The sequence below is a fragment of the Amblyomma maculatum genome, unplaced genomic scaffold, assembly GCF_055883805.1.
Source record: "Amblyomma maculatum isolate TAMU_Amacu unplaced genomic scaffold, ASM5588380v1 scaffold_64, whole genome shotgun sequence".
Lineage (NCBI taxonomy): Eukaryota > Metazoa > Arthropoda > Arachnida > Ixodida > Ixodidae > Amblyomma > Amblyomma maculatum.
In genome coordinates, this window is record NW_028146789.1 from 148603 (window position 1) to 171999 (window position 23397).

A 23397-nucleotide genomic window follows, 5' to 3' on the forward strand; every position below is an offset into this window, starting at 1 on the left:
GTGCAGTCTTTGTCGAAAGCTTGAAGCCCAGGGGGTCTATATCTAAGCCACATAGTGGCACTCCTGTAATATTCACGGAAGCCTTTCCAACTGGAGAGGGTAAAAGGGAATCTTACCTTCAGGAGATTTGCAACTTTGAGAATGCATTGTGAGCCACACGCTGTTGCTCAGAAGCAACCCCCCCCCCCCCCCTGGGTTCTAAACTTGGACAAATACAGTACATAGCTCATACTTTCAAAATGCTTGTGTCAGTATTCTTTCCATGACTGTGCACATGTAAATGCTGCGGCAGTGGTCGGGAAAGGGAACTGATGTATGCATCATTTCTTTTTCAGCATCTGGCAAGTTTAGTCACTTCGAGTCCAGCTCCGAAAGTGAGGACAGTGACGATGACTTGCTGCCGTCTGGTTCTGTATCATCTCGAAGTGATCCCAGTCATAGACAAAGCTCAGATGATGAGCAGAATTCTGCTTCTTGTTTGTCACCTTTACGAGATAGTCTGGATGGTTGTTTAAGCGAGTCAACATCAGACTTGCCAGTGTCCTCTCGGTGGAATGATATTTCGTCAGAGGCCGGCACTGCTGGCTGCGCACGCGAGTCCATTAATCTGTGCAGTGCTTTGCATACTTCAAGACATGGTTCCAGTGATGACATTGACAGTGGCGTTGTCCATGCTCCATCCCAGGAAAGTGCTGAAGACTCTGATGATTCCACGCCAAAGGAACCTTTAGGTTCAGTTAACAGGCTTGAACTGAGTGTTAGTGATGGACTGAAGAATAGTGCAGTGCCAAATGAAAATGTACCAAGGTTGCCTATCAGCTCTCCAGACTTGGATGGATCACACAGTGATAATGGCAGTCCTCTGAGGCATACCTGCAGGAAAAGTCCAGCTCGAGAAGAGTACCCACAGAAACATGAGGCAAGGCTCACAAATGGTGCAGCTCTTGATATTCGTAAAGTTCACCTTGCTCCTGATAACCAGAAGGAAGATTGGTTGGCGCCACTCTCAAGTGAGAGGAATAGTTCTCGAGAGGGTACACCTAAGAGCACGAGAAATGTAGACAGCCGTGACCGTACAGCAAGCAGTGTGTTTGAAGCCCGACGCCGGAAGTTTGAGTCTACCGTGCCAGTCAAGCCGGTGGGTGGCAAGATTGTGCTACTCAGGGGTCAAGGAAAGACTGATGAGATGAGTCCATACCATGAAAACTCACCACTTCGATCCCCACGGGCTCCGGCTAGGTCACGCAGCAGAAGTACAAGTCCACCAGTCTTGCGTTCCGTTTTGAGTGTAGTCAAGCTTGGTCCAGGGGAAGCATGTGCTGAACCCAAGAAGAAGCGTAGATCTGGCAGGACAGCAGAGATGATTGTGCACAGTGCCGGTAAGTTTGTCCGTTGCCAAGATGTGAACTTGATATTCTGCATTAGCATTTGATGTCTTAAGGCCCTGAACTTCGCACCAGCTACAGGCCCACCCACTGGGATGGTTAGGTATCTAAAGCGGTATTTACATGGGCACTGGAAACACTCCCTAAGCATAGGTGGCTACGCACACGTCACGCCTTCATAGGGCCATGCAGTGATGTTTTGCTCCTGCAGCATAGTTAGTGACTGTTTGCTCAGCCTGCACAGACGGTCCCATCTTTCTTGATGCTATTTGTGATCATTTTTCCTGTTTTGGGTGGTGGTTTAATTGTAACAGTGATGTCCCCTTGGCTCCTGACTGCCATCAGGGAAAGGAGTGGTGCTCTAAGGGTACATTCCTTCCTCTGCTTCGAGGTTCCCCATGTGATTACCATATAAGGTGTCCTTCTGTTGAGGAAGGGTGCGAGGCTAAAATGATAACTTTCACTAAAAGAAAAACGTTCTTTTTTTACGTTTTGGACTATGCATGTATTATTTAAAGAAACTTCTCACCAAGTTCAGTTGTTGTCTGCTGAGTGGGAAAATTAAAATCAATTTTTTTGAGAGATGGGTGCCTATGAACGCTGATTTTGGTGCACTCACCACCAAAAGAGCCTATGAACACTGATTTCAAGATGCAGCCGCATAGCGGGCAAGAAGCTGAACACGGGAGTGTATCCCTAAGTAGAACGCTTATTTTTTGTGATCTCTAGCCAAGAAGAACTTTTTGAGAGTGCAGCAGACAGCTGAAAGAAAAATGGGAAAAAAAGGCAAATTTTAAGGCCGTGGGAACAGTGGATTGGCTGGTAAACCGAAACAAGCTTTCTTAACTTAAACGGAGCACATAACGCTCGAACACTGTTCTCACATCACTTGGAGCCTGGCTAACCAAAGTTTTCGACAAACTGGAAATAGAATAGGGAGCCTAGACGAAGATGCACGCCCAGCAACCAACCAAGCAAACTATTTCACGTGCGCAGACAGGGGCACCAGACAGCTGTAAAGCAGTGGGGGAAAAGAAAGAGGCAATTCGAAGCAATTGCCACAGTGCAGTTTCTTGTTAAAAAGGACAGCCCAACTTATGCACCAGGCCACTTTATTAGGCCCTAAACTTGAATAGTGTGTTCTGAAATCTTTGAACTCATTCTTCTCAGCTTGCACTTTTTCTAAGAGTGCAACCATTAGGAAAACTATGATTTCAAACTCTTCCATCAAGGCCGCTTTCAAGGTGATTTCTTAACTTAAACTTTGTTGATAAGGTACTTTTTGGATTCCTACTTATTCCACAAAAAAAAAAAAAAAAATTGTGACATGCAGTGACAACAGAAGAAATGAAAATCATTCTTAAAGTGCTCAGATTTCTACAAGCACATTACGAAGAACTTGCAGTTTGCCTTGCTAAGAAGTTACCTAAATACAAATGGTTAGTACATTTTCATGATTTTTGAAATGATAGTTTTCCTGAGCTGACACACTTAATTACTCATTATGACAGCTACAACTTGTTTTCTATTTGTGCTGCTAAGGTGATGAAATGTAGAATATGTTCAAATTAGAGAAAGATAAGCCATCCCTGGAAATTTTATAATTTTATTAAATTTGGTGTTGACCCTTTAGCCCTGCATTCCCCCTCAAGTGGATTGACACTGCCACAAAAACTGCTTTTTTTTACCACTGTTGGAAATGCTTCTCTAAGGGTTTTATGAACATCAAAGAGTCTGATCTGAAGCCCTCTGCTACTCTGCGATTTGACATTTATCATTAGCCATTTGATTTGATTTGATCATTATCATTTATCAGCCACTTGATAACTTGAACATGCCGCATTACATTAAGCGTAAGTGACCATATCACCATCCAGTGTGTCCTTGTTACCACATTGCTGTGCTTGTGCACACATATTCCGTAGTGAAATGTCTGTGTAGGATAAATTGTGTGTAGTAATGTCAGTGGCCCATGCCAACATTTGCAGAAACAGCCTTTGGGGATGTTGCCTTGTGGTTGTGCACCAATAGATTAGTGAATGCTTTTTTAACATAGCAACAACTCATCTTGAAAGGTTGTAGCTTGGTGGCTAAGTTCATGAGCTGCAGTAGAAGTGTGGGCTTGTTGGTTTTCCATCTAGAATGCATGGGGACAGTTCACTGTTCACTGTTGGTGCTTGTCCTTGTCGCTAGCATCCCATCAAAGTGTGGTTGGGAAAAAGTAATTGATAGTAGTTGTTGCAGTATGTATCAAGGTGGCTGAGGAGTGCAGGACATGTCGTTTTTGTTGACCAGCTTAATTGGATTGCCGGAAGCTGGGTGAAACAAGACTGCTTCGTCAAAGGTGGCCTAAAAAGGCCATTTGTCAAAATTTTAAAATATCTGTATGGAGTGTGTGTTGCTTGTACGTGTAAAAAAAAAAAAATCTTGGCTAACTTTTTTCTTGTATGAAGTTTTTAGAAGGTAACTTTCTCTTGATTTCTAACTGGCATTTGTACATAGCTATTAGTAAGAAACATTGTTTTTAATGCTATCGTTTACATCCAGCTCTAGCCATCCTTCTATACTCTGCTAAAGTGTTGTCTGGCACTTTCTACCTTGATTGAGGCTGCAATCCTTGACATTAAAATCTCTTGCATGTGTGTTAGCCTGAGCCTGATACACGTCGTGTTGTATTGTCTGCACCAGTAGCTATGTTTAATTCAGTGAAAGGAAGCAAACGAAAAGCACTGACCAAGATTGAGGCAGTGATGTGGCTGCAGCCATTTCTATCATGAATGCATACAGATACACATCAATACATCCACTGGCCATACACATGGGAACTATTCTTTATTTGCTACTTTTCTGCAGTTTTCATATATCAGTGTTTCAGGGAAGCCAGCCACTAATTTTTGAAAATAGGCTTTTTAAGGTATGAAGACAACACTATAGTACTAGTGTTGGTGGACATCAGAAATGAAACGTCATTGATGTTAACTAGTGAGCTCGTTCACCAACGTGATTGTTTTAACTATTAGTTAAGTGCCTTGTTGCAATTACAGCTTTGTAGCTGACCATTAACAATGGCCATATGAGTTTTTAGAATTACGAAAATGCGATTCTCCTCAGTACTGCGGCTGAATAAAATTTAGTTAACAAAGAAGCATTCTTTCGAAAAACCCGCACTCTAAAGGGCCTGTCACACTAGCACGACACGACGCCGGTTTAGTCTGCCAACGTGTCTTCGTGATGCCTGCGGCTTGTCACACTGCATCGACGGAAACAGTCGGCCAACAATCGATGTCAGCACCGCGTCGCTCACGGGATGGCTGTTGGCCAACGGTCGCCCATCTCCTATGTCACACTAGCGAGACCGCGTGCAAAACCATCCACCGACTAGGTCCTCTCATTCCTACTCTCTGCTCATGTCATTATACTCTTCCTTCTATGCTAAATTCTTTCTATAGTTGCTTCCTTTTTTATTTTACTTGGTTTATTCTCATAGTTGTTAAGTTAAGGGACACTTTATTTTTAATTCTGTTTCGTAAATTCGACCTTACCAAAGCAAACGCCTCACCAGTCGCGATTACGGGCTGTGTCTGAATACTTCCCTGTATTTCATGGCTGTGGTTGCTGGGTCAGAATGGCACTATTCGAAAAATAAAAGCTGTCCACAGCGAAAAAGAGGCATTATATATTAAAAAAACAGAAAAGAAAAATGAAAGAACAAACTTACAAGCTCCCGTTCGATCGCCAACTGCGCTAACCACTGCACACAAAAGTTAAGCCTAACCAGAGCTTTCAGAGGTGGAGGTATGGTTTTAGCTGATATGCTGTCTTGCAGTGCGAAAGTCATTAAGGCAGTAGCAGCGATAGCAGTTTACTGCTTAACTGTAGACTGTCCAGCTTGCTGAGAGCAAACTGCTGATAGTTTTAATCACGCCGTGTAGAGCAGTAGTCGGTAAAACCTTCAGCGGATTTCGTAAAACCTTCGCTGAATTTCACAAGGCCGGCCGCAGGGCCGCGGCTGCTGTTGGCTTGCTGTAAACGCAAGTTCTGCGCTTTTTGCACGCATAATTCTTGAAACACGTTCAATTATGGTATAAAAGTTTATTGCGTAACGTAGCGTTGACATTTGCTTGCGAAGTAGTAACACAGCAACTAGATGTCATTGACTGTAAATGCACGATCGAAGTGCAGGGAGATCGGCATCTCTAGGTTGGCTCCAGAAAAATAATCGCTTCTTTGTCATTTCTTTGTCACATATTTTGTTGATTTTGCACTGTTCTGTGCAGTTTGGAAACAGAAAGGTTGCTCGCAGCTTTGACATGCGCTGCAAATCTACGCACCGCAAATAAAAAATGTTGCTGTTGATATTCCGCACGCAAGCGATGGCCCCGCTTATTTTGGTGGTTCATGCTCACATGTAAGTCAGGGATTATGCATCAATTATACTTTTTTACATATATTAGTGCTGAAAGGTATTCGCCGTCGACATGGTGTACAGAGTCAGCTTTGCGTTTCGAGAATGTTTTTGCTCGGCGGCCGACCTCGCGAAGACTCGGCCACCAATAGTCGGCAGACTGGTTTTATCACTGTCCCCGGCCTCAAAACCTGTCACATTGCGAAGACATCTGGTTTTCGATTGTGTTGATGTCGTCGTTGGCCTAGTGTGACAGCTTGGTCGTGCGCAGACACGATTGGCCGACGAGTTGGCAGACTGTCGGTGTCGTCGGGTCTGCGTCAGCAGTGTTGTGCTAGTGTGATCCACCCTCCGGTCGAAAATATTTTCTTCCCCCGCGACTGTTAGGCTTTGCTCCCAGAACGCAAGGCCAAAAAAATGTTTTTGAAAAGGATAACTAATAATGCAGTTACAGCCACTGCAATCAACCAATTCTGTCATGTTTCTCCTCCCGTTTCCTCGCAAAAGTTTTTCACTCTCCTGCCCGATCGTGTAGCCTCCGCTGGCCAAAATTCCTTTCCTCCTCCTCATTTGGTGGAAGGTGGGGTGTGGCACTCTGCATGCATGAAAACGGAATGGGCGAGGAAGCACGCGCTGCTGCATTCATTGCATTCAGACCGTGGCGAGGGAAAAGCGCGCAGCAGCAAGCGGTGGACACAGTTAGTGGTGTACGCCCATCCTTCACATGGACGTCGTTTTCTAGTCCGACGTCAGCCTTGCGGCTCGACGGGCCAGCGCAGAGAACGGGGCAGCTGGTTTCCCGAATTGGAGGTTGAGAGAGCTTTCATTTGTATTTTTGCTGTTTTGTGGTGCGCGTATCGCTGTAGCATTTTGCACAGACTATCTGCGGTACCTGATGGGCTCCTTTTCTTAAAATGTCATACCCTAGACAGTGGCCCTTTAAGAGCAACGATGAATGAACAAAGATGGACCGTACTTGCTGGGGAGGTGCTTTTTGAGCTCGGGTTTTCTAAAAGTGAGCTTCTTTATCGCGAGATAGGTCAATTTTGATAGATTTAAACAATGTAGAGGAAGATGCATACTGACAACTGATTTTAATTTCAGAAAGTCATTGGTATATATACATGACTCGATGCTAGACATAATCAATTTTGTTAAATCACAGCACCGAGGGAAAGGGCAATTTTTAAATTTTGGATACTGATGCGGTCATCACTGATGACTGGCTACAGATCTCTAATTGCAACTGGGCGTCTAAGTGTAATTATCAGACATTAGTTAACTAGTGCAGTTGTTAACGTCATCGACCTTTGTTCCTATGTCCGCCAGTGCTGCTATTATGGTGTTGAAGAACCAGACTCCATAACTCAGAAGACCTATTTTTAAATTTTAGTGACCGTCTTTTCTGAAACACCTGGTATAAAGGACTTGGGTATTAACTGGGTGCAGTGGTAGTGTCCTTGATCTGAATAAAAAATCGTTGTGCTTTAAAAACTGGTGTACTGTCAAGTAGTGTTGGTCTTAAATGCAGTTGAAACGACAGTGTAGCAGTGTTGAGTCTGCATTTAGTTTGCACCCAGTAAACATGCAGAGGTGACACGTTTAAAAGCTGGACACCTGTAAACCTGAGGTACCAGTTTTGCCGTGTGCTGCTCCAGTGCGGTTTGAACCGGGAAGGCAATGCAGCATGCAATGCACTGTCGAGTGAAGTGTAGCCATTAGCATGGTTGCATCCGTTCCTTGACCTCAAAGGTTCAGTTTGGCATTTATGGAGAATTGGCTTTCCTAACACCCAGTTACAGACCTTTATTGTAATCAGAGGTCTAACCATAATGTATAAAATTGTAATACTTAAAACAAGTTTATTATTTGGTGCAATTCACCTGTATTAAGAGGTAGAGGTGCAAGTTGTGGCACTGAATGTAAATACCAAAGCAAACTGTTCATAGCAATTACTAGTGTGCTAAGATGGGGAATAGGTCCTTCTTACTAGAACAAGATCTGGGAAATTACAATAAATGTGAAACAGAGCGGAGCCATTTCACTAACCGAAATTAGTTGCATCCATTCTTTGCCACTCCCATTGCTTCAATTGCTTCCTCATGCAGCAGTTCATTGGGAAGGTACCATTAGAATAGGATGACAGCATCAAGGCAAATGTGGCAGGAGTTCTAAAGCAAAGTTGTTTGCTTTGTATTCTGCTCACTTTGCTATAGGAAAGCTGTCATGCAGCAGCTTCACGAGCACAAGCCAAGCACACCGCTTAGGGCAGTTGTGCTCTGCAGGAATTGTCATTTCGGTTGGTCAGACAGCTTAGTTTTCATTTAAGAGGGGTAACCAGCCACTTTTACACTCTGTGCACTCTGATGTCGGAAAGTGTCTGTTCCTTTCTTTTTTTTTCTTGTGAAAACTGATAGTAATGCTCTGCGTGCTCTTGATGCATGGCTGTGGCCGCACACCTATTCCTTCATTGCGTGGCAATGAAGTCATTAGTGCTAGCTTTTGTTGTTCAGCATGTTGCTTCTGTATTGTCAAAGCCCAGCAACCTGTGGAGCTAATATTGCAGTAAGGAAGAGGATGCGCCATGCAAGGTTCTGGGCAGCACTGGTTGATGGAGCAGAAAACCAGGGTTGAAGAGTGAAATTAATTTATAACTAGAAAATAGGAGGCAGATATTTAGCTTAACAAAACAGACTTGACAAAAACGGAAATCTGACTGATCATTAGCTAGAGTCACTGTGAAGCCAGCCAGAAACTATTCGGTTTTTAATTATGGCATGCAGGACTCGGATTTGTGACGGCAGCTTATTTTTTCCTTTTCAGATTCACCCAAGCTATTCTGGGTCACAAAAAATAATGCAGGGCCCCCGCATTGTGCGGGGAGTGTAAATGGCAGCGGAAATTGTTAACTACAGTTTTCTTTTAAAAGTCATCATTTTGTGCAGAAAAAAATGCTGGTGGTGTTACCAAAGGGTTATCAGCCACTCCAGCATATCTTGTTTCCTCTCCGTTTCCTTTTAGTGCCCCTTAATAGACCTCCTTCATCTTTGGAAACAAACAAGACTATCGAGGTGGCGCTGCTCTCGTCAGCGATCTCACGGTAGGCAAAAAGCACGACCGCAACTGCGGCACTCTGGCCAAGCTTGTCAAGGCCGTGTTATTGTGATTTGTAGGCGCCTTCTTCGTGAGCCTCAGCGGTGAGGACAAAAGCAGTACATTGAAAAACTCTATGTACACAGCGTGCAGCATACGGACCCGCACACCGTACTGATGGAGATTGGGTTGAAGGTGCACAAGAGAAGCGTTGCTGCCAGCCAGGGAAAATGACATTGGCATCTATTTGCTGTTTTCTCCCAGAAAATTAAGCGTGGAACGAATCGAGAATTGCAAAGCTTCGGATGCTTACAACTACTTTGAGTCTAGTAAGCTGACGAGCGCCTGTATGGTTAATATGATTTAGGTCAGCATGGCAACATTAACCTTGACACCGCATATATTTGCGTATCGTTGCGTTATTCGTTGAAATGGCAACGCTGTGCGTCTGTTATATCTGCTCTGTTCGTGGGCGGCTGTCGTCGTTAATGGTAGCAATTTTATCACGGGTAGTCACGCTGTTAGCCTGCATTACAATTACGATCTGCAACGGCCACTGCGGTTTCGTGGGTTCCGGTAAAAACGTCCCAGGAAAAAATGGTCCCAGAAAAAATGGCCCCAGATAAAACGTCCCCAAACAGATGCAACCAAATGTACTGCAAAATCGAGCTTTTGCTTTGCCTGGTGCTTGGCTTATCAGCGATGAATTGCGCTCATTGTAATCAACTTTTACTGTTTTTATCTTACATTTGTGTTTATGGTTTTATCTTGAACATTATTTATATCTTGAACCCCGCCATTTTATTTTATTTTTTTTTTCACGTTCTATAGTTCTGTTTACTAAAGGCGTAGACCGAGTTTCCTCGTGTCTAGCCGCAGTAATGTGCTACAGTGCTTCTTTCTACCCATCCGCTTGAAATTTGCAAAACATGGTACTAACGCCGTGCGTTCGAAAAAAGAAAAAAAAAACGTAATGGCACCAAAATTTGTGCGGTCGAGGACAAGCACAAGCACATCTCTCGAATGTGTAATATTAGCCAGGTGATAGACCTATTTTAAAGAGCGATATTTCCTGGCTTGGAAACTGGGAACTATGCACTGCATAATACTCGCTGGATGTGATATAGTGGTGGGGTTCTCTTCTTTTTTTTTTCTTTTTTTTCCCCCTCAATGCTTTTTCGCCAAGCCTTCTCCAGTTCCTGTAAACATGTAAAGCACACCCAGAGGACCCAGTGCCCAAGCAATGGTTACATCTATTCTAAAAAGAAAAGGCATCCAACAAGATGTTCAATTTTTCGCGAAGTGAGTTCCGGGCAGAATTTTAGTCAATTTCTTCGTAGCCATTTTTTCCTAGGGGCCGCTTTCTGAGGGCACCTTTCTGGACATTTTATTCCGGGGCCATATGTTACAAAGCCCTCTCTCTCTCTCTCTCTCTTTTTTTTTTTTTTTTTTTCCCCAGGGCTATATCTTTTTGGGACCTCTTTTCTGAGGCTGTTTTTACCTTCACCCGTGATTCCGTAGTTAAGGCGGCCCAGTTCGGTCTCGGCCTCTGTGGCTGCGTTTCAATGTAGGATAAACCCCACAACTCGCGTTCACAATCGGCCGCTCGGCATAAATAAAAAATTCAGCTCCACTCCAAATCAGTAGATGTCAACGTGAAGCGGGAATATTCAACAGGAAGTAGATTAAAATAATTTGATGTGAATGCGGCAAAGGTTAGCCATGCAACATGTATATAGAGGATCGAGTGCAACACAGATCTCTCGCATAGCAGCTCACTGCGCATACGTACAATTACCAAAGTGAAAAAAACGGGCTTCAGGAACCGTTTACATAGGTAAAACATCTATGCATGCTCCAACAAAGAAACAGGCCTACACATTACAACATATATATGACTGCCTCATCTACGTATGTTACCTGCACATCCGCACCGGCACTAAAACAGTACTAAGATCCCATCATGCGTCGTAAAAAGGCCAAACTCGAGTTGTTCACGACCTTTGATCCAATAGACCGCTCTGGCGTAAAGGTGATTAAGCTCCAGCTTAGCCATGACGAAGCGTTTGCCACATATTCGATGAGCAGGCGTCTGCATCCTGTTTTGGCGCTTCACCGCAGCGGCCCATCACTGTTTACAGCGACCATTGTCGGCAAGAAACCTGTGCGAGCTTACTAAACTTCCTCTTGTGTATCTTTCAGTACATGTCAGCGACGCGATTAGTCGGCATGGTGCTCTGCATTTCCCAGCAGCAGCAAGCCATCGCACAATCACGATAGGCAAAGCGACTGAAGTGTTGTTTTGCCTACCACGTGGAAGTCACTAGCGACACTAGCGCCACCGCATTTTTCGTGACGTAGCCGGAGTGAAGGAGGTCTATAGAGGCTCGTGAAGTTGGATATTGATATAGAGACACCAAAAATAATTGGTCTCTTTATGAATGATTCAGCCGCTTGCTTGGAGGCAAATGACACATTATTGTTTACTTTTATGTTCTGCTAGACTACTATAGCAAAGTTATTCTAAAATATAGCAAGTGTAGAAGGATATAGCGAGGCAGCATAACACACTAGATTGTTGTTGATGTTGATGCGGATTTTACAGGGTCACAAAAAATATTCATAACATTGAAAAACTATCAAGATCTGTGCCGAAGCACAGGAAAGGCAGTTGCGAATATCTATTTATGGTTTGCATTGCCACTCACTGCTCTCATATTGCTGACTCGGAGCAACACAAGACTGGCTACCGTGCCGTTAGTGACTGTGGTACTGGGAATAGATGGGCTGCTTGTCATTGCTCATTGCCTGTGGTGGGTACTCGCTTTTGGCGATCACAGCACCGACATTGTGGCAGTCATGCAGTTCGAATGTGTGTGGCCACAGCTCCCATGTTTTGCCATTCTTAGGGGCAGGGGAAAGTGTTTAGAACATCTGACATTTAGCACATTGTTCAGAATGCACCTCAGCCAGGTATTTTTTTTTTTCTTTTTTTACCCACCACAGTGGCTAGGGCACTCAACTGTTGTACCCAAGGATGCAGGATTGAATCTCGGCTGTGGTGGCCGCTTTTTGATGGAGGTGAAAAGCAAGGTGCACTGTACAATGCCAGTGCACATTAAAGAACCCCAGGTGGTCGAAATTTCGGGAGTCCTCCACTATGGCGTCCCTCATAGCCTGAGTCGCTTTGGGACAGTAAACCCCATAAACCAAACCAGGGATTGTTTTTCTTTATTTGTAAAGGCTGGGTTTGTGTCAGTTTGTCATAGGGTTTGTGTCTACAGTATTGCTTCACGATAGCATGTAGTGTCGTACATGCTCAAGTTCTTTGTTTTAAATAGCAGTTAGGGTGTTTTTTGGTCCAGCCTTTTTTTTTTTTTTTTTTCTATTCTAACTGCCGAGGAAGGTCTGTGACCCAAAGGTTATTAATTAGCAGCAAGCAACAGCATGGTACCTAGAAGTTTAGTTTTGTTTTGCCTATGCATTTTATGCTGTTTTGTTGGCAGCAGTTCAGGCCTGCTAGAATCATTTTGTTTCTGGTAACAGCGTGTGCATCTTGTAACGTGAGAGTGTTAGCAATCTTGTTGGAAAGAAATGTTCAGTGGCAGTGGCATTGACTGGTTAAACCTCACAGCCTCGGAAAAATTTTGAGCATCACTTCAGCAGGTGCCATCGCTGGGCTTTGATTGCTTTGCAGGTTGTGTGACCTTACACATCCAAGTAACATGGTTGAGTATGAAGGAGCTGCCTGCACTGGCAGCTCCTTTGATATGGAAAGCTGAGATGGGAATTGAAACGCACCAGCACGACATGCTACTCTTATGCTATGAGCATGCGCACAGCGGAGGGGGGAGAGGGTAATAGGTGGAGCATGGCATTCAAAGGCACGTGGGCAAAAGTTCCTTCGGCCTTGTTCTTGCTCTGATGCAGTGTCTGCTCGATGCGCAGGGTCGATCGCACTTGTCCAGAGCTCTCAAGCGGTGATGCAGAGCAAACTGAGTCAAATATTAACCGAGCTGCTTTTCTAGTGGCAACGTGCTTGTGTATGTGAGGGTTGCATGACTTTGTACCTGTTCTAGAGCACAAGTATTATGGATAAAGTCTGTACCTGCCTTAGGATTTTATTTCACTTCCTGCAGGCAGCACAGTTTGAACGCTGTAGACAAGTGTGACTGACTCTGTACACGCGTGCACATGCTTGATCGGCATCACGTGCTGCTTTTGTCATACCCTATACACCACAGAAAGAAAACTATGTCAGCCAGGTTGATTAAAAAACAAGTTCTAATACCTGTCATTTCTTTACAGAGACTATAACATAATCATCTAGCATGCTATATAAAAGTAATGCTCATGTTGTATAGGCCACATGAATCTCACTGATCATCTGGGAATTTTTCACCAACAGATGAAGAGTCCAGTGATGCAAGTGATCGCATAACCTGCAGCAACAAGTTGCCAGTGCATTTAAGGCTCGGTGACTCCAGCGCAGCCTCCATGACGAAAAAGAAAAAGAGCAAACGAAAGCGATCTTCGCATGACTCTTCTGGGTACAGTGCCAAGCGGAAGCACACAAAGGGGAGAGTTACTACTGACCCAGATGTACGGCACACTTGGCGGGGTCCCGAGCCGCGTCGTCGTCGCAAGTGCGTGCCATTGGCCCTGTGTGATGGCACACCCTGACACCCATGGAAGGAGAGGTGTTCACGCAGGTAAAGTGTCCTCTCCGAGCATTGCTTGCTTCCTGCACGGGTTGTTTCTAGTTGATTGCACGTGTGGCATAGTGTTAAGGGCAAAACTGTGTTATGCTCTGTTTTTCTGAGCCTGTTGCTTCCTGGTTACCCTTCCCCCCTTCCTTCAATATTATATTTTGTGCTCTTTTACTGCCACTGTTGTGCACTCTGAATTCTAGTGCCAAGAAAGTGTCTTGACAGTAGTAGTTCTGGCGCCCCTATACAGCGTCCATTGTGCAACCGAATCTTGAAAAAAAAATTTGCCACAATGGGAGGTTGGGAGGGGGTACGTGTTTGTTAAAACTTTTGTCATTCACCTGTTGAAGCACCAGCTGGGCTGTATCCGATGTGTTTAGTAGTTGGTTCTAATGGAGCATGCTCTCAGCAGGGAAGCTTCAGAATACTGTGTGATTTGCGGTCAGTGTAGCCAAGCTGCTTTCTTAAATGTTAATGTAGTTTGATTGCTGCTTGGCTTAAGAGTGAGGTATCATAAGTGGACTAGCTAAATGCACTGCGTACATCATGTTTAAGGCCCCTTGTTATCTGCGATTCTGCAAAAAAAGTTGCAGATATGAGCGTTATCACACAATATTGTGTTGATAGTGACATTTTGTTATTGTGTATTGTTGCCAACATCAGCAGGAAGGTGAGAACAAAGTGAATGAAATTAATGTAATTGTCTGTGAACTCTTATAAAGGCTGGAATATGTTAAAACAAATCTTGCTGCTGATGCCTTGGCATGCTTGCTCCCCAGTCTGCTTGAGCAAGAGTTCTGGGGCAAAAGTGTGGTGACTCTGTAGGCAACGTATTTGCACTTTTGTGTGAAAGGAATCGGGATACTGCAAGTCGAAAGGAATATTAATAGTAACAGCAAAAAAATGCTCGCAGTTTTGAATAACGCTCGGCACTCTTTCTGGGGACTTTCTCTTGTGGTGTACCAGGCTGTCCAGGTACGAAAGTGAGCAGCAGGTAGGTGCCAAAATTTTGCAGACACGGTCACAATAGCAGTTGCGGGATTGTGTACTGTAGCATCATCAGAGAAGTAACTCAGTCGCTGGTTCAAGTGGTTTAAGTGAAAAGAATGCCAACCACTACCTAATGACAAATTGCAGTAGCCATGTTTGACTTTAACGAGGATGTATTTAGAGTATGCAAGGCATGCCGCAACGGCAAAGTTATCAAAAGGAACGAAGAACAGTGCTGACAGACAGGACGAGTGGGAAGGCGAGTCAGGCACATGCCACTCGTCCAGTCTGTTAGCGCTGTTTCTTTTTTCCTTTCAACATGAATCGACAGGCCCAATAAAGCCCTCTTCTTGGATAAAGTTATCACAGGTGGGCTTTGCATGGGGTGGATTAAAATAATCTGACAGCCGAAACAATCACTGGCTTGCACGACCCTTTTCCCAAGCATTTCACTCCACAAGAGCCGAACGTGAAGCCAGGACATGTCTTGTACCAACCGGAAAACACAGGGTACCTGACAGCACTGGGTCTATTGCAGAAAATTAGGGGTCTTGGTCATGGCGTGTTTTATGTGCATTTTGTTTGCTCTAGTTGTTGTCGCGAACTGTTGGAAATACTCATCTAGACAGTTCACTTACTTGGAACAAATATATCTTATTCTTCTAAATAGAGTAATGCTACAGAGTTATTTACCGTGCTGGCCACTTCTTTACAAAGTGCACCATCTTTTCTTTTATGTGATTTTTTACACAAGCTTGGCATGCCAGTCTACAGTATGCCTTTTGTGAGTATGTGTTCACCTTTTATTTTGTGTGTTATGTGTGGCTGGTGTGTTCACTGCTTCTTCACCAGGGAAAAAGGAAGTGCATATTGGAAAACAGCATTCTTGATGACATCTTTTTCTCACAGCAGGTTGTGTGTCGCCGAATAAAGTACTTAAGAGGTGTGACTCAACTCCGCAATGACTCACCTTGCACTGTTGTGTGATGTGAAACAAATCCTGAACTGAAACTGACTCTGACGAACATACACTGTGGCTACCTGCTTGGACTCTTGATTTTTTTTTTCTTTTTTTTTTTTTGCACTATATGAAGCCCTTAGTGTTTGGTCTCTTGTGAAAGTGATTTCATCTTGTGTCTATTGTATAAGTGTACCAATGAATTGTGGATTGAGTATGAGACACCCAGCAAAGCAGCGCTAGACTTTATTTTTTCTTGATTTGCATGTCTTTACAAGCTGAATTTGTTAAGGTCAAAACTTGCTGAAACATGCTGGCTGTTCTCCATATTTGAGGAAATGCTTTTATGTCGGTGCTCATTAAATTGCTTCGCGTCTGTTGTCACGATGGCAATGCTACTTACAATACTACAATTGTTCATAGCACAGACAAATATTTTGTTTCGTAGCTTTATGCTAGGCATTCCGATGCGCTTGTACTCGTTGCTTTCAAAGCAGTTGTGTACTTTTTATTGAAGTTGGAGCAAAAATGTGTATAACAGGTAGTTGTACTATACTTGTTAATTTGCAACCGTTTTAAACTAACGATGGCATGACGCTGTAGTAACTCTACAGGCTTTTTTCTGTGGAGTGGACTACATTAGCACTGCTTTGTTTTGTAATATACATATAGTTTTGTGTAAAGTTAGCTCTTCATTTTAATGAAATGGCCCTTTTTGCTTTGCTTGAACTTGTAAAAGCTGCTTCCTAATTATTGTATATGCATGTAACAGTCCTGAGTTATTACTTGCCTAATGCATTGACTATATTGTTAACAATGGCCTGATTGAATGCATGTTTTTGTTCACAGGCTTCTTTCTACTATGTAGTATATACCCTAATTGCGAAATATTTTAACTATTTTTGCTTGCTATTTTTCGGCGTCATGATAAAGGAGGGAAATCTTTACATATAGCAGTCGCCCTTTTGCACCGCTTAACCTTATACACTTATTGCACCCATTGTCACTTTTTGACTTTGTTGATATTGCATTGTTCTTTTGTTGCTTTTTTTTTTTTCTGGTTTATGAACTCGTTCACCTGCTGTTTACAAGCTCGTGTCCTTGAGGTCTTTGCTTCCACCTTTCCTCTTTATATCTTTAACATTTTAGCCTCAGTTGTTAAATGTTTGGTGGTCCTTGTTAGCTTGAACTCTCAGTAAGGTTATGTTTTTTTTTTTTTTTTTTTTTTTTTTTTTTTTGTTAATGATGCGTGGAAAATACAGTACAGTAAAAGCTCGTGAATTTTAAATTCACGAGTCCGGGAAGAAAGTCCGAATTATCGAATGGCCTCGAAAAAGCTGACAATTTTTTTTTTTTTCTTTTTGGCCACGTGCTCTGCGCCAAGCCGCCCAGCCGCGGCGGGTTTTTTAATTAACAGGCTTTTTTGTACACGGACCTCTGTGGAGCTTGGCCGGACCAAGTAGTGTAATTCGAATTATTGAGGTTTGAATTAACAAACTTTCACTGTAATTGTCAAATACTGATTTCCTTTCTTGGGGACTCAATAATGATGTGATTTGCGCAATTGCACTGTGAAGGTTATTTTATTTTTTTTTTTTCCCCTTGTTTTTGGCATCTTGCTTGTGCACTTGCATTGCTTTGCATTTTGGGTTGTTTTTATCACTGGTTTTGTATTTTGATTAGGTTGTTTGCGCCATTGTAGTGTTAACACATCAGTCAACTTTTCAAACACATATAACACTCACATCTTTGCTAGCAAGCCTTCATTGGAACAGTTTATGATAAACTGCCTATAAAGAAGCAAGCAGCAGCAGTGTGTGTATTGAGATAGCCTGTTTAGCTCAAGCCACACATTACTGTTGCTTGCTTTGTTATAGCAAAGAAAGATCAGCTAGCAGACATGGGGATCTTGCAGATGTGGTCTTAATGATAAACTTTATTTTATTATTCGTATGTGTAGCGGATGTCAGCAATGGCACTGAGGTACCAACTATTTTAGTAGCATTAATTGTATGCTGTGTTTATGAAGTTCTGCGAGAAATTTGCCCATATTCCTTTGCTGGAGCCCACTGATAGATGAAAAGCCAAAAGAGCTTCTTTAATGGTAATACTTGCTTTGTTAATAAGCGTATCAGGTTCCATTGATGGCACAGAGGTATTAACTGCCTTTGTAGCATTGATTTCGTGCTTCGTTCATGCAGTTCTAATTTCTTTGCTTGAACCCATGCGTGGGATGGAAGGCTACAAGGTGAATAATAAGCAACGCATTTAAATTTAAGAGCTTTACAAATCTGCTATCAGAAGTAAAATCTGTTAGTGTATATATTATTTGAAGCATACTTGAGCATGCTTAGCAGCTTAACTGACGTCAGCATTACGTGCTTGTTCATAGGCATAGGCATGGAGCAAAAGCATGCTACTCATTTCTGTGGATAACCTCCTTGCTTAGGCCTATCTGAACTATGTGTGAAATAACACTTTGTTTTATGCATACATGGAAATATGGTATGTTAGCTGCATGTGTTCTGTACAATTTTTCTGTCATGTAGCGTAAGCTTGGAATTTTTTACTTTGGCTGTGCTGCTGCTTGTTTTGCATATTAGGCATGTGCCTTTTTTTTTTTTCATATTCATTTTTTGGGGGTGTGGTTCCTGGGGCGTTCTATTTTTTTATATATATATTACATATATAAATATATATATAGTTTCTATTCTGTGCACAGGATGTGTGCGATTGTCTTTTTCCATGTTGTGCTGTCATAAAAGGCTATGACACTGTTCTCTAGTCAGTCCCATGCTCATCCTGCACATTTTTATTCACTGTGTACACGCCTGCCTCTGGCTGCTGTGCTGGCACTGTTGTGCTGCACTTTTTTCCTTGTCAAGTGATAAGCATCTTTTGACTGTTTTCTTATTGCTGTATGCTGCAAGGTCTTATTTTTTCTACCCTGTTTGGTCATGCGTGTGTTTCCTCCTCGTACATGTGTCGCCATTCTCACCAGGGCAGGTTCATATTGCCACGGAAGTCAGGAACAGTGCAAGACAGCTACTGCTGTTCAACTACAGCAAGCCTTCAACAAGCTGCATAGATGAGCATTGCGTCCGCCAGCATTGGGGGAAAGCACATACTCTTACCACACTCTGCAGCGCCTAATGTAAAGGCAAAAAAAAAAAAAATGAATAAAGAAACCTATCTTTCCACACATGCACACAAAACCAGTTTACTGGCACTATTGATGCATAAAACTTCTCGGAGTGTTGCGTAAGAGCTTTTTCATCACCTTATGTGAATAATTCCTTGTATATAGCCATGTAAATATAAAAGACGAAGAAAAACAAATAAAAATATTTTTTATTGGTTTTACGCACTGTTGTTTGTCATTACTTTCATTAAAACAGCCTCTTCACAAAAAATCTCTAAAGGGAAAAATTCTGTCGTACTGCATAATAGACATGTTTGTGCCAGGTCAGCAAGATGGTGTGCTTATGGGCAGTGTACTCCACACCCACCACATCAGCAAGGACTGAAGCCACAGTATTTGTGTGTGGCCTGGAGGATTTTGTTATTTTATGTATTTTGAAATGTACCTTGTATTGCTCAAGCATTAATTACTCTTACAACTGCTTCCAACAAGGCATTTTATGCCTTTGTCACACACACTTTTGAACTCACTAAACTTGATTTGCATTGAACTCGATGCAGATTGAGGTTGTCACCAGCAACTTTACAGTGCAATTGAGCCTGAGCCTGCTCGGCTTAAAACCGCTTTCTCAAGCTTCATGAGTTTTCAAGCACATTCGAGAACAGGCGTCGCTCTCATGATCACTGGGCTCTAAAAATGAAAAAGAATGAATGCACTTAAACCTCAAATATTAATGTAGATGTGTTTAAATGAATGATAGAACATTGTTAGGTTATTATGCTTGTTTCTATTAAGTTTTTGTAATGTCGACACCATGCTTGGCACTACTTAACGCACATGAAGGAAACCTCTCATTGGTTCATTCAGAACACCTATGTAGCAACAGATGATTCAGGTCCCCTTGAAAACCTCAATGTAGGTCGAGTTCAGTGAAGATCAAATGTGTTTGTGTGACAGAGGTACTTTGCCAATGGTGCTTTTGAAGTGGAACTCCAGCTTTTTTTTTACCTCAAGTATTGCTCTATACAGAAACTTCCATGGCAACTTCTCTGGAGTCATTCTTTTACGCCAAATTTTGCAGCTGGATGCCATTTCGTTCCCATGTAAATTGACAATTTTCCCATTTTGGGCTTTTATTTTGAGCAATATCCAATACCTTGTATTGGATATTGCTGAATTGGATTTGGATATTGGATTCACAGTTGTTAGTCCTTACGCAGAAATGTTAACCTTATCATTTAAATTTGTTACCTATTTACTCCTTTACTCGCATAATGAACCACCCCCAACTTTGGCCGCTGAGTATTTGAAAAAAAAAAAAAAAAGCGTTAGTCGCCACTGTGGCAGGCCAGAGTGCATTTCTTGACAGCATGCCAAGGTGCTGCCCAGCGACATTGCCGCATTAGCTCTAGAGGTGAGGATGGGGTGGAGGGGAAGGGGGCTAACTTGGCAGAGTGCCAGCGCCCTTCACAGGCGTGCCCCCATTACCTTGTATGGCCAGTTCGGTTGCACAAGCCTACTGTTCATTACGCTTTCTTTTGTCAAGCTGCAATTGGGGCGGGCGCCGTCCACTGCCAAAAAACCATTGGAACGCAACACGTGATAGCAGCAAACGCCTTTTGAGGGGGCCAATGTTTAAAGCCAGCGTCATGATCGTGGTTCACTGTAATGTAAAGAAGACGACCTGGCGCCGGCACAAGACGCAAGCACCAGCTGTTTGAGCGAGGACCTACAAGCGCCTACCTTGACCTAACCCTAGCAAGCGAGCTCGCCCTACATTAAAGCTCGTTATAATCTTGGTGGAGTGTGCGGAGACTGATCCTGGAGTTACACAGTCGTACCCTCGTTACCGCGATGTCATCTGACGCCACCCAACCAACCGTCTCTTTACCGCCACCCGTAACCTGCCCCGGTGCGCTTCGTCAGATCCTGCCATTTTAAAATTAGTGGTACGAATGACCGTGATGTTGGGGGCTGGCTGTCCTCCTACGACCAGGTGAGTGCTCACAACCGGTGGGACGACAGCATGAAGCTGACAAATGTAGTTTTCTACTTGACAGATGTTGCGAACCTTTGGTTTAAAAACGATGAATCGGGCTCCGCCACCTGGTCCGCTTTCAAGACCGCGTTTATTGACATCTTTGGGCATCCGGCCATGCGCAAACTTCACTCCGAGCAGCGTCTTTGCTCTCGCTCCCAGCAGGTCGGTGAAAGCTTTACCAGTTATATCGAAGGCGTCCTCGACCTATGCAAACGCGTCAGTACATCAATGACAGAGACTGAGTGCATCAAGCATGTGCTTAAGGGCATTGAGGAAGATGCCTTTCACATGCAGCCAAAGCCTCACCTCTGTTGACAAGATCATCAACCTGTGCCAGTGTTATGACGAACTGCGCTGAGGGCGAGTCTTCACTCAATTGCTCTCAACACAGGCCACGACTCTTAATAACATCGACGTAACGAGAGAAGTCGACAGTTCTCTCATGCTCCAGATTCAAGTTTGTCTGCAAGGAGGTCTCCCGGCAGCTGTAGCTGCTTCCCTTTGTTCTGAACCCGCCATCAAATCTGGCACCGACACTTCAACACCTGACCCGGGAGCAAGTGTTCGAGGCCATGCAATCAGTTGGTCATCCACCTCCTATTGCAGTGCCTCCCGTTTCATCACCTCCTTTTGCAGTGCATCCTGTTGCAGCACCGCTTACATACGCTGAAATAGCTCGACAGCCGCCGCCAGTGTTTGCTTCTTTTCGATCTTCCCCTAGAGTCATTCCCGCTCTGCTATTCGGCCGCACCCTCAACATTTCCAACCATGGCAAACACCAGACAACTTGCCTATTTGCTACGTCTGTGGCATCGTTGGACACGTGATGCGTCACTGCCGCCGCCGCGTCATGACCTCTTTTGAGGAAGCCAACCAGCGAGCATACGCTTACGACCCTTCTCGGCGTTTTACCAGAACACCGACTTCCGAGCCCCTCGACTCCGAATACCATCCATCTTCGCGTCGCCGCTTGGTGTTTCCCATGCACCGTCATTCAACCCCGCCGCAGGAAAACTAGTGATTGCAATTCCGGAGGCAAGAAGTGCATTTTCGACGGTAGATCTAAGCCCTCGTTTTTCGCCGCCGAATTTGATAAATAGTTCCGTGGAGGGCATCGAAGTTTTTGTCCTTGTTGACACCAGTGCTGCTGTATCCGTGTAAAGGGAAAAATTCTGCCGCCAGATGCGCAAAATGACGACGCCGCTATATGCTTTTTCGCTTCGTGCCGTCAGTTCTCAGCTTATCTACCCTGCGGTCATCTGTACAGCGAGAGTTCGTATTCCGAGTGCTCTCTACATCATTCCTTTCATCATGCTCTCATGACATCATCTTGGGCTGGGACTTTCTATCCCAACATCAGGCCGTTATCGACTGCACTCGTGCTGAAGTAGCGCTGTTCCCCCTGTGATGCCACGCCGACCGACACCTCTACTGCTTGCGCCAAACCCACTGTGGCTGACGACGTTTCAATCCCACCATGTTCTGCCATTCTTCTGTCTGTTTTATTCGATTCTCTTTCCGACGGGTCTGTCATCTTCACGCATCGCCACTGGCTACCCCTGCCGTCTGCCATGCTTACTGTTGAAGATGGCTGCAGCACTGTGGCCGTCATCAATCCATTCAATTGCCCGTTCTCTTTTCTTCGTGGCGAGTGTCTGGGACACGTCCAGCCTTTTGCCTCGATGCTGGAATGTGACAACTGCAATGATAACCCTTGCCATGTAACGGTCGCTGCGATTACTGATTCATCTCCAGTAGACACCTTCACCAGCTCTATTGACAATAAGCTCACGCCGACTCAGCGGATCCAGCTTCTTGCCCTGCTTGACCAGTTCCGTGCCTCCTTTGATTTGTTGCATCATAGTTTAGGTTGCACCTCGGTTGTATCGACACTGGTACCCATTAGCCCCTGTGCCAATGACCTTACTGCGTTTCCACGACGGAACATCAAATCATCGATGAGCAAGTGGCAGACATGCTTAAGCGTGGCATCATTCAACCATCGCACAGTCCTTGGGCCTCCCCCGCCGTTCTCATCACCAAAAAAGACGGCTCCATCCGCTTTTGCGTTGACTATCGCCGCTTGAACAAAATCACCCGAAAGGACGTCTATCCCTTGCCTCGAATTGACGACGCCCTTGACTATTTGCAAGGAGCCGAATTTTTCTTATCTTTGGACCTCCGTTCCGGTACTGGCAAGTCCCGCTGGCTGATCCAGACCGTGCCAAAACAGCTTTCGTGACATTAGACAGACTGTATAAATTCAACGTCATGCCGGTCGGACTGTGTAATGTGCCTGCCACGTTCGAGCACATGATGGACATCATATTGTGCGGCCTCATGTGGAAGACCTGCTTATGCTATTTGGACAACGTTTCCTCGCCGGATTCCCCGACGCATCTCGCTCGATTGAAACATGTTTTGGAATGCATTACTGCAGCAGGCCTCCAACTAAATTTTAAAAAATGTCACTTTGCCACACGCCAGTTGACAATTTTGGGCTATGTCGTTTCCAAGGACGGTGTGCTCCCCAACCCAGCTAAATTTTGTGCTGTCACTGCGTTCTCAAAATCATCCATGATGAAGGAACTCTGAAATTTCATAAGCCTCTGCTCCTACGTCCGACGCTTTATCCTCAATTTTGCTTCCATCATCGCGCCACTGACAACCTCCT

At 44.1% G+C, this 23397-nt stretch overlaps 1 protein-coding gene across 3 annotated transcripts in view; it reads left to right on the forward strand.

Annotated features, from left to right (window-relative positions):
• LOC146170704 (uncharacterized) overlaps positions 1-18903 on the forward strand; it is a 28645-nt gene extending 9742 nt beyond the window's left edge. For 2 of the 3 annotated variants that reach the window (XM_084586833.1, XM_084586835.1), the window contains exons 5-7: positions 336-1379; positions 13292-13595; positions 15492-18903. In XM_084586833.1, the coding sequence (XP_084442959.1) occupies positions 336-1379; positions 13292-13566 (1319 nt within the window). In that variant the 3' untranslated portion in view covers positions 13567-13595; positions 15492-18903. The remainder of the gene's footprint in view (positions 1-335; positions 1380-13291; positions 13596-15491) is intronic. The other variant, XM_084586834.1, reaches the window with a different exon arrangement.
• Positions 18904-23397: the final 4494 nt, after the last annotated feature.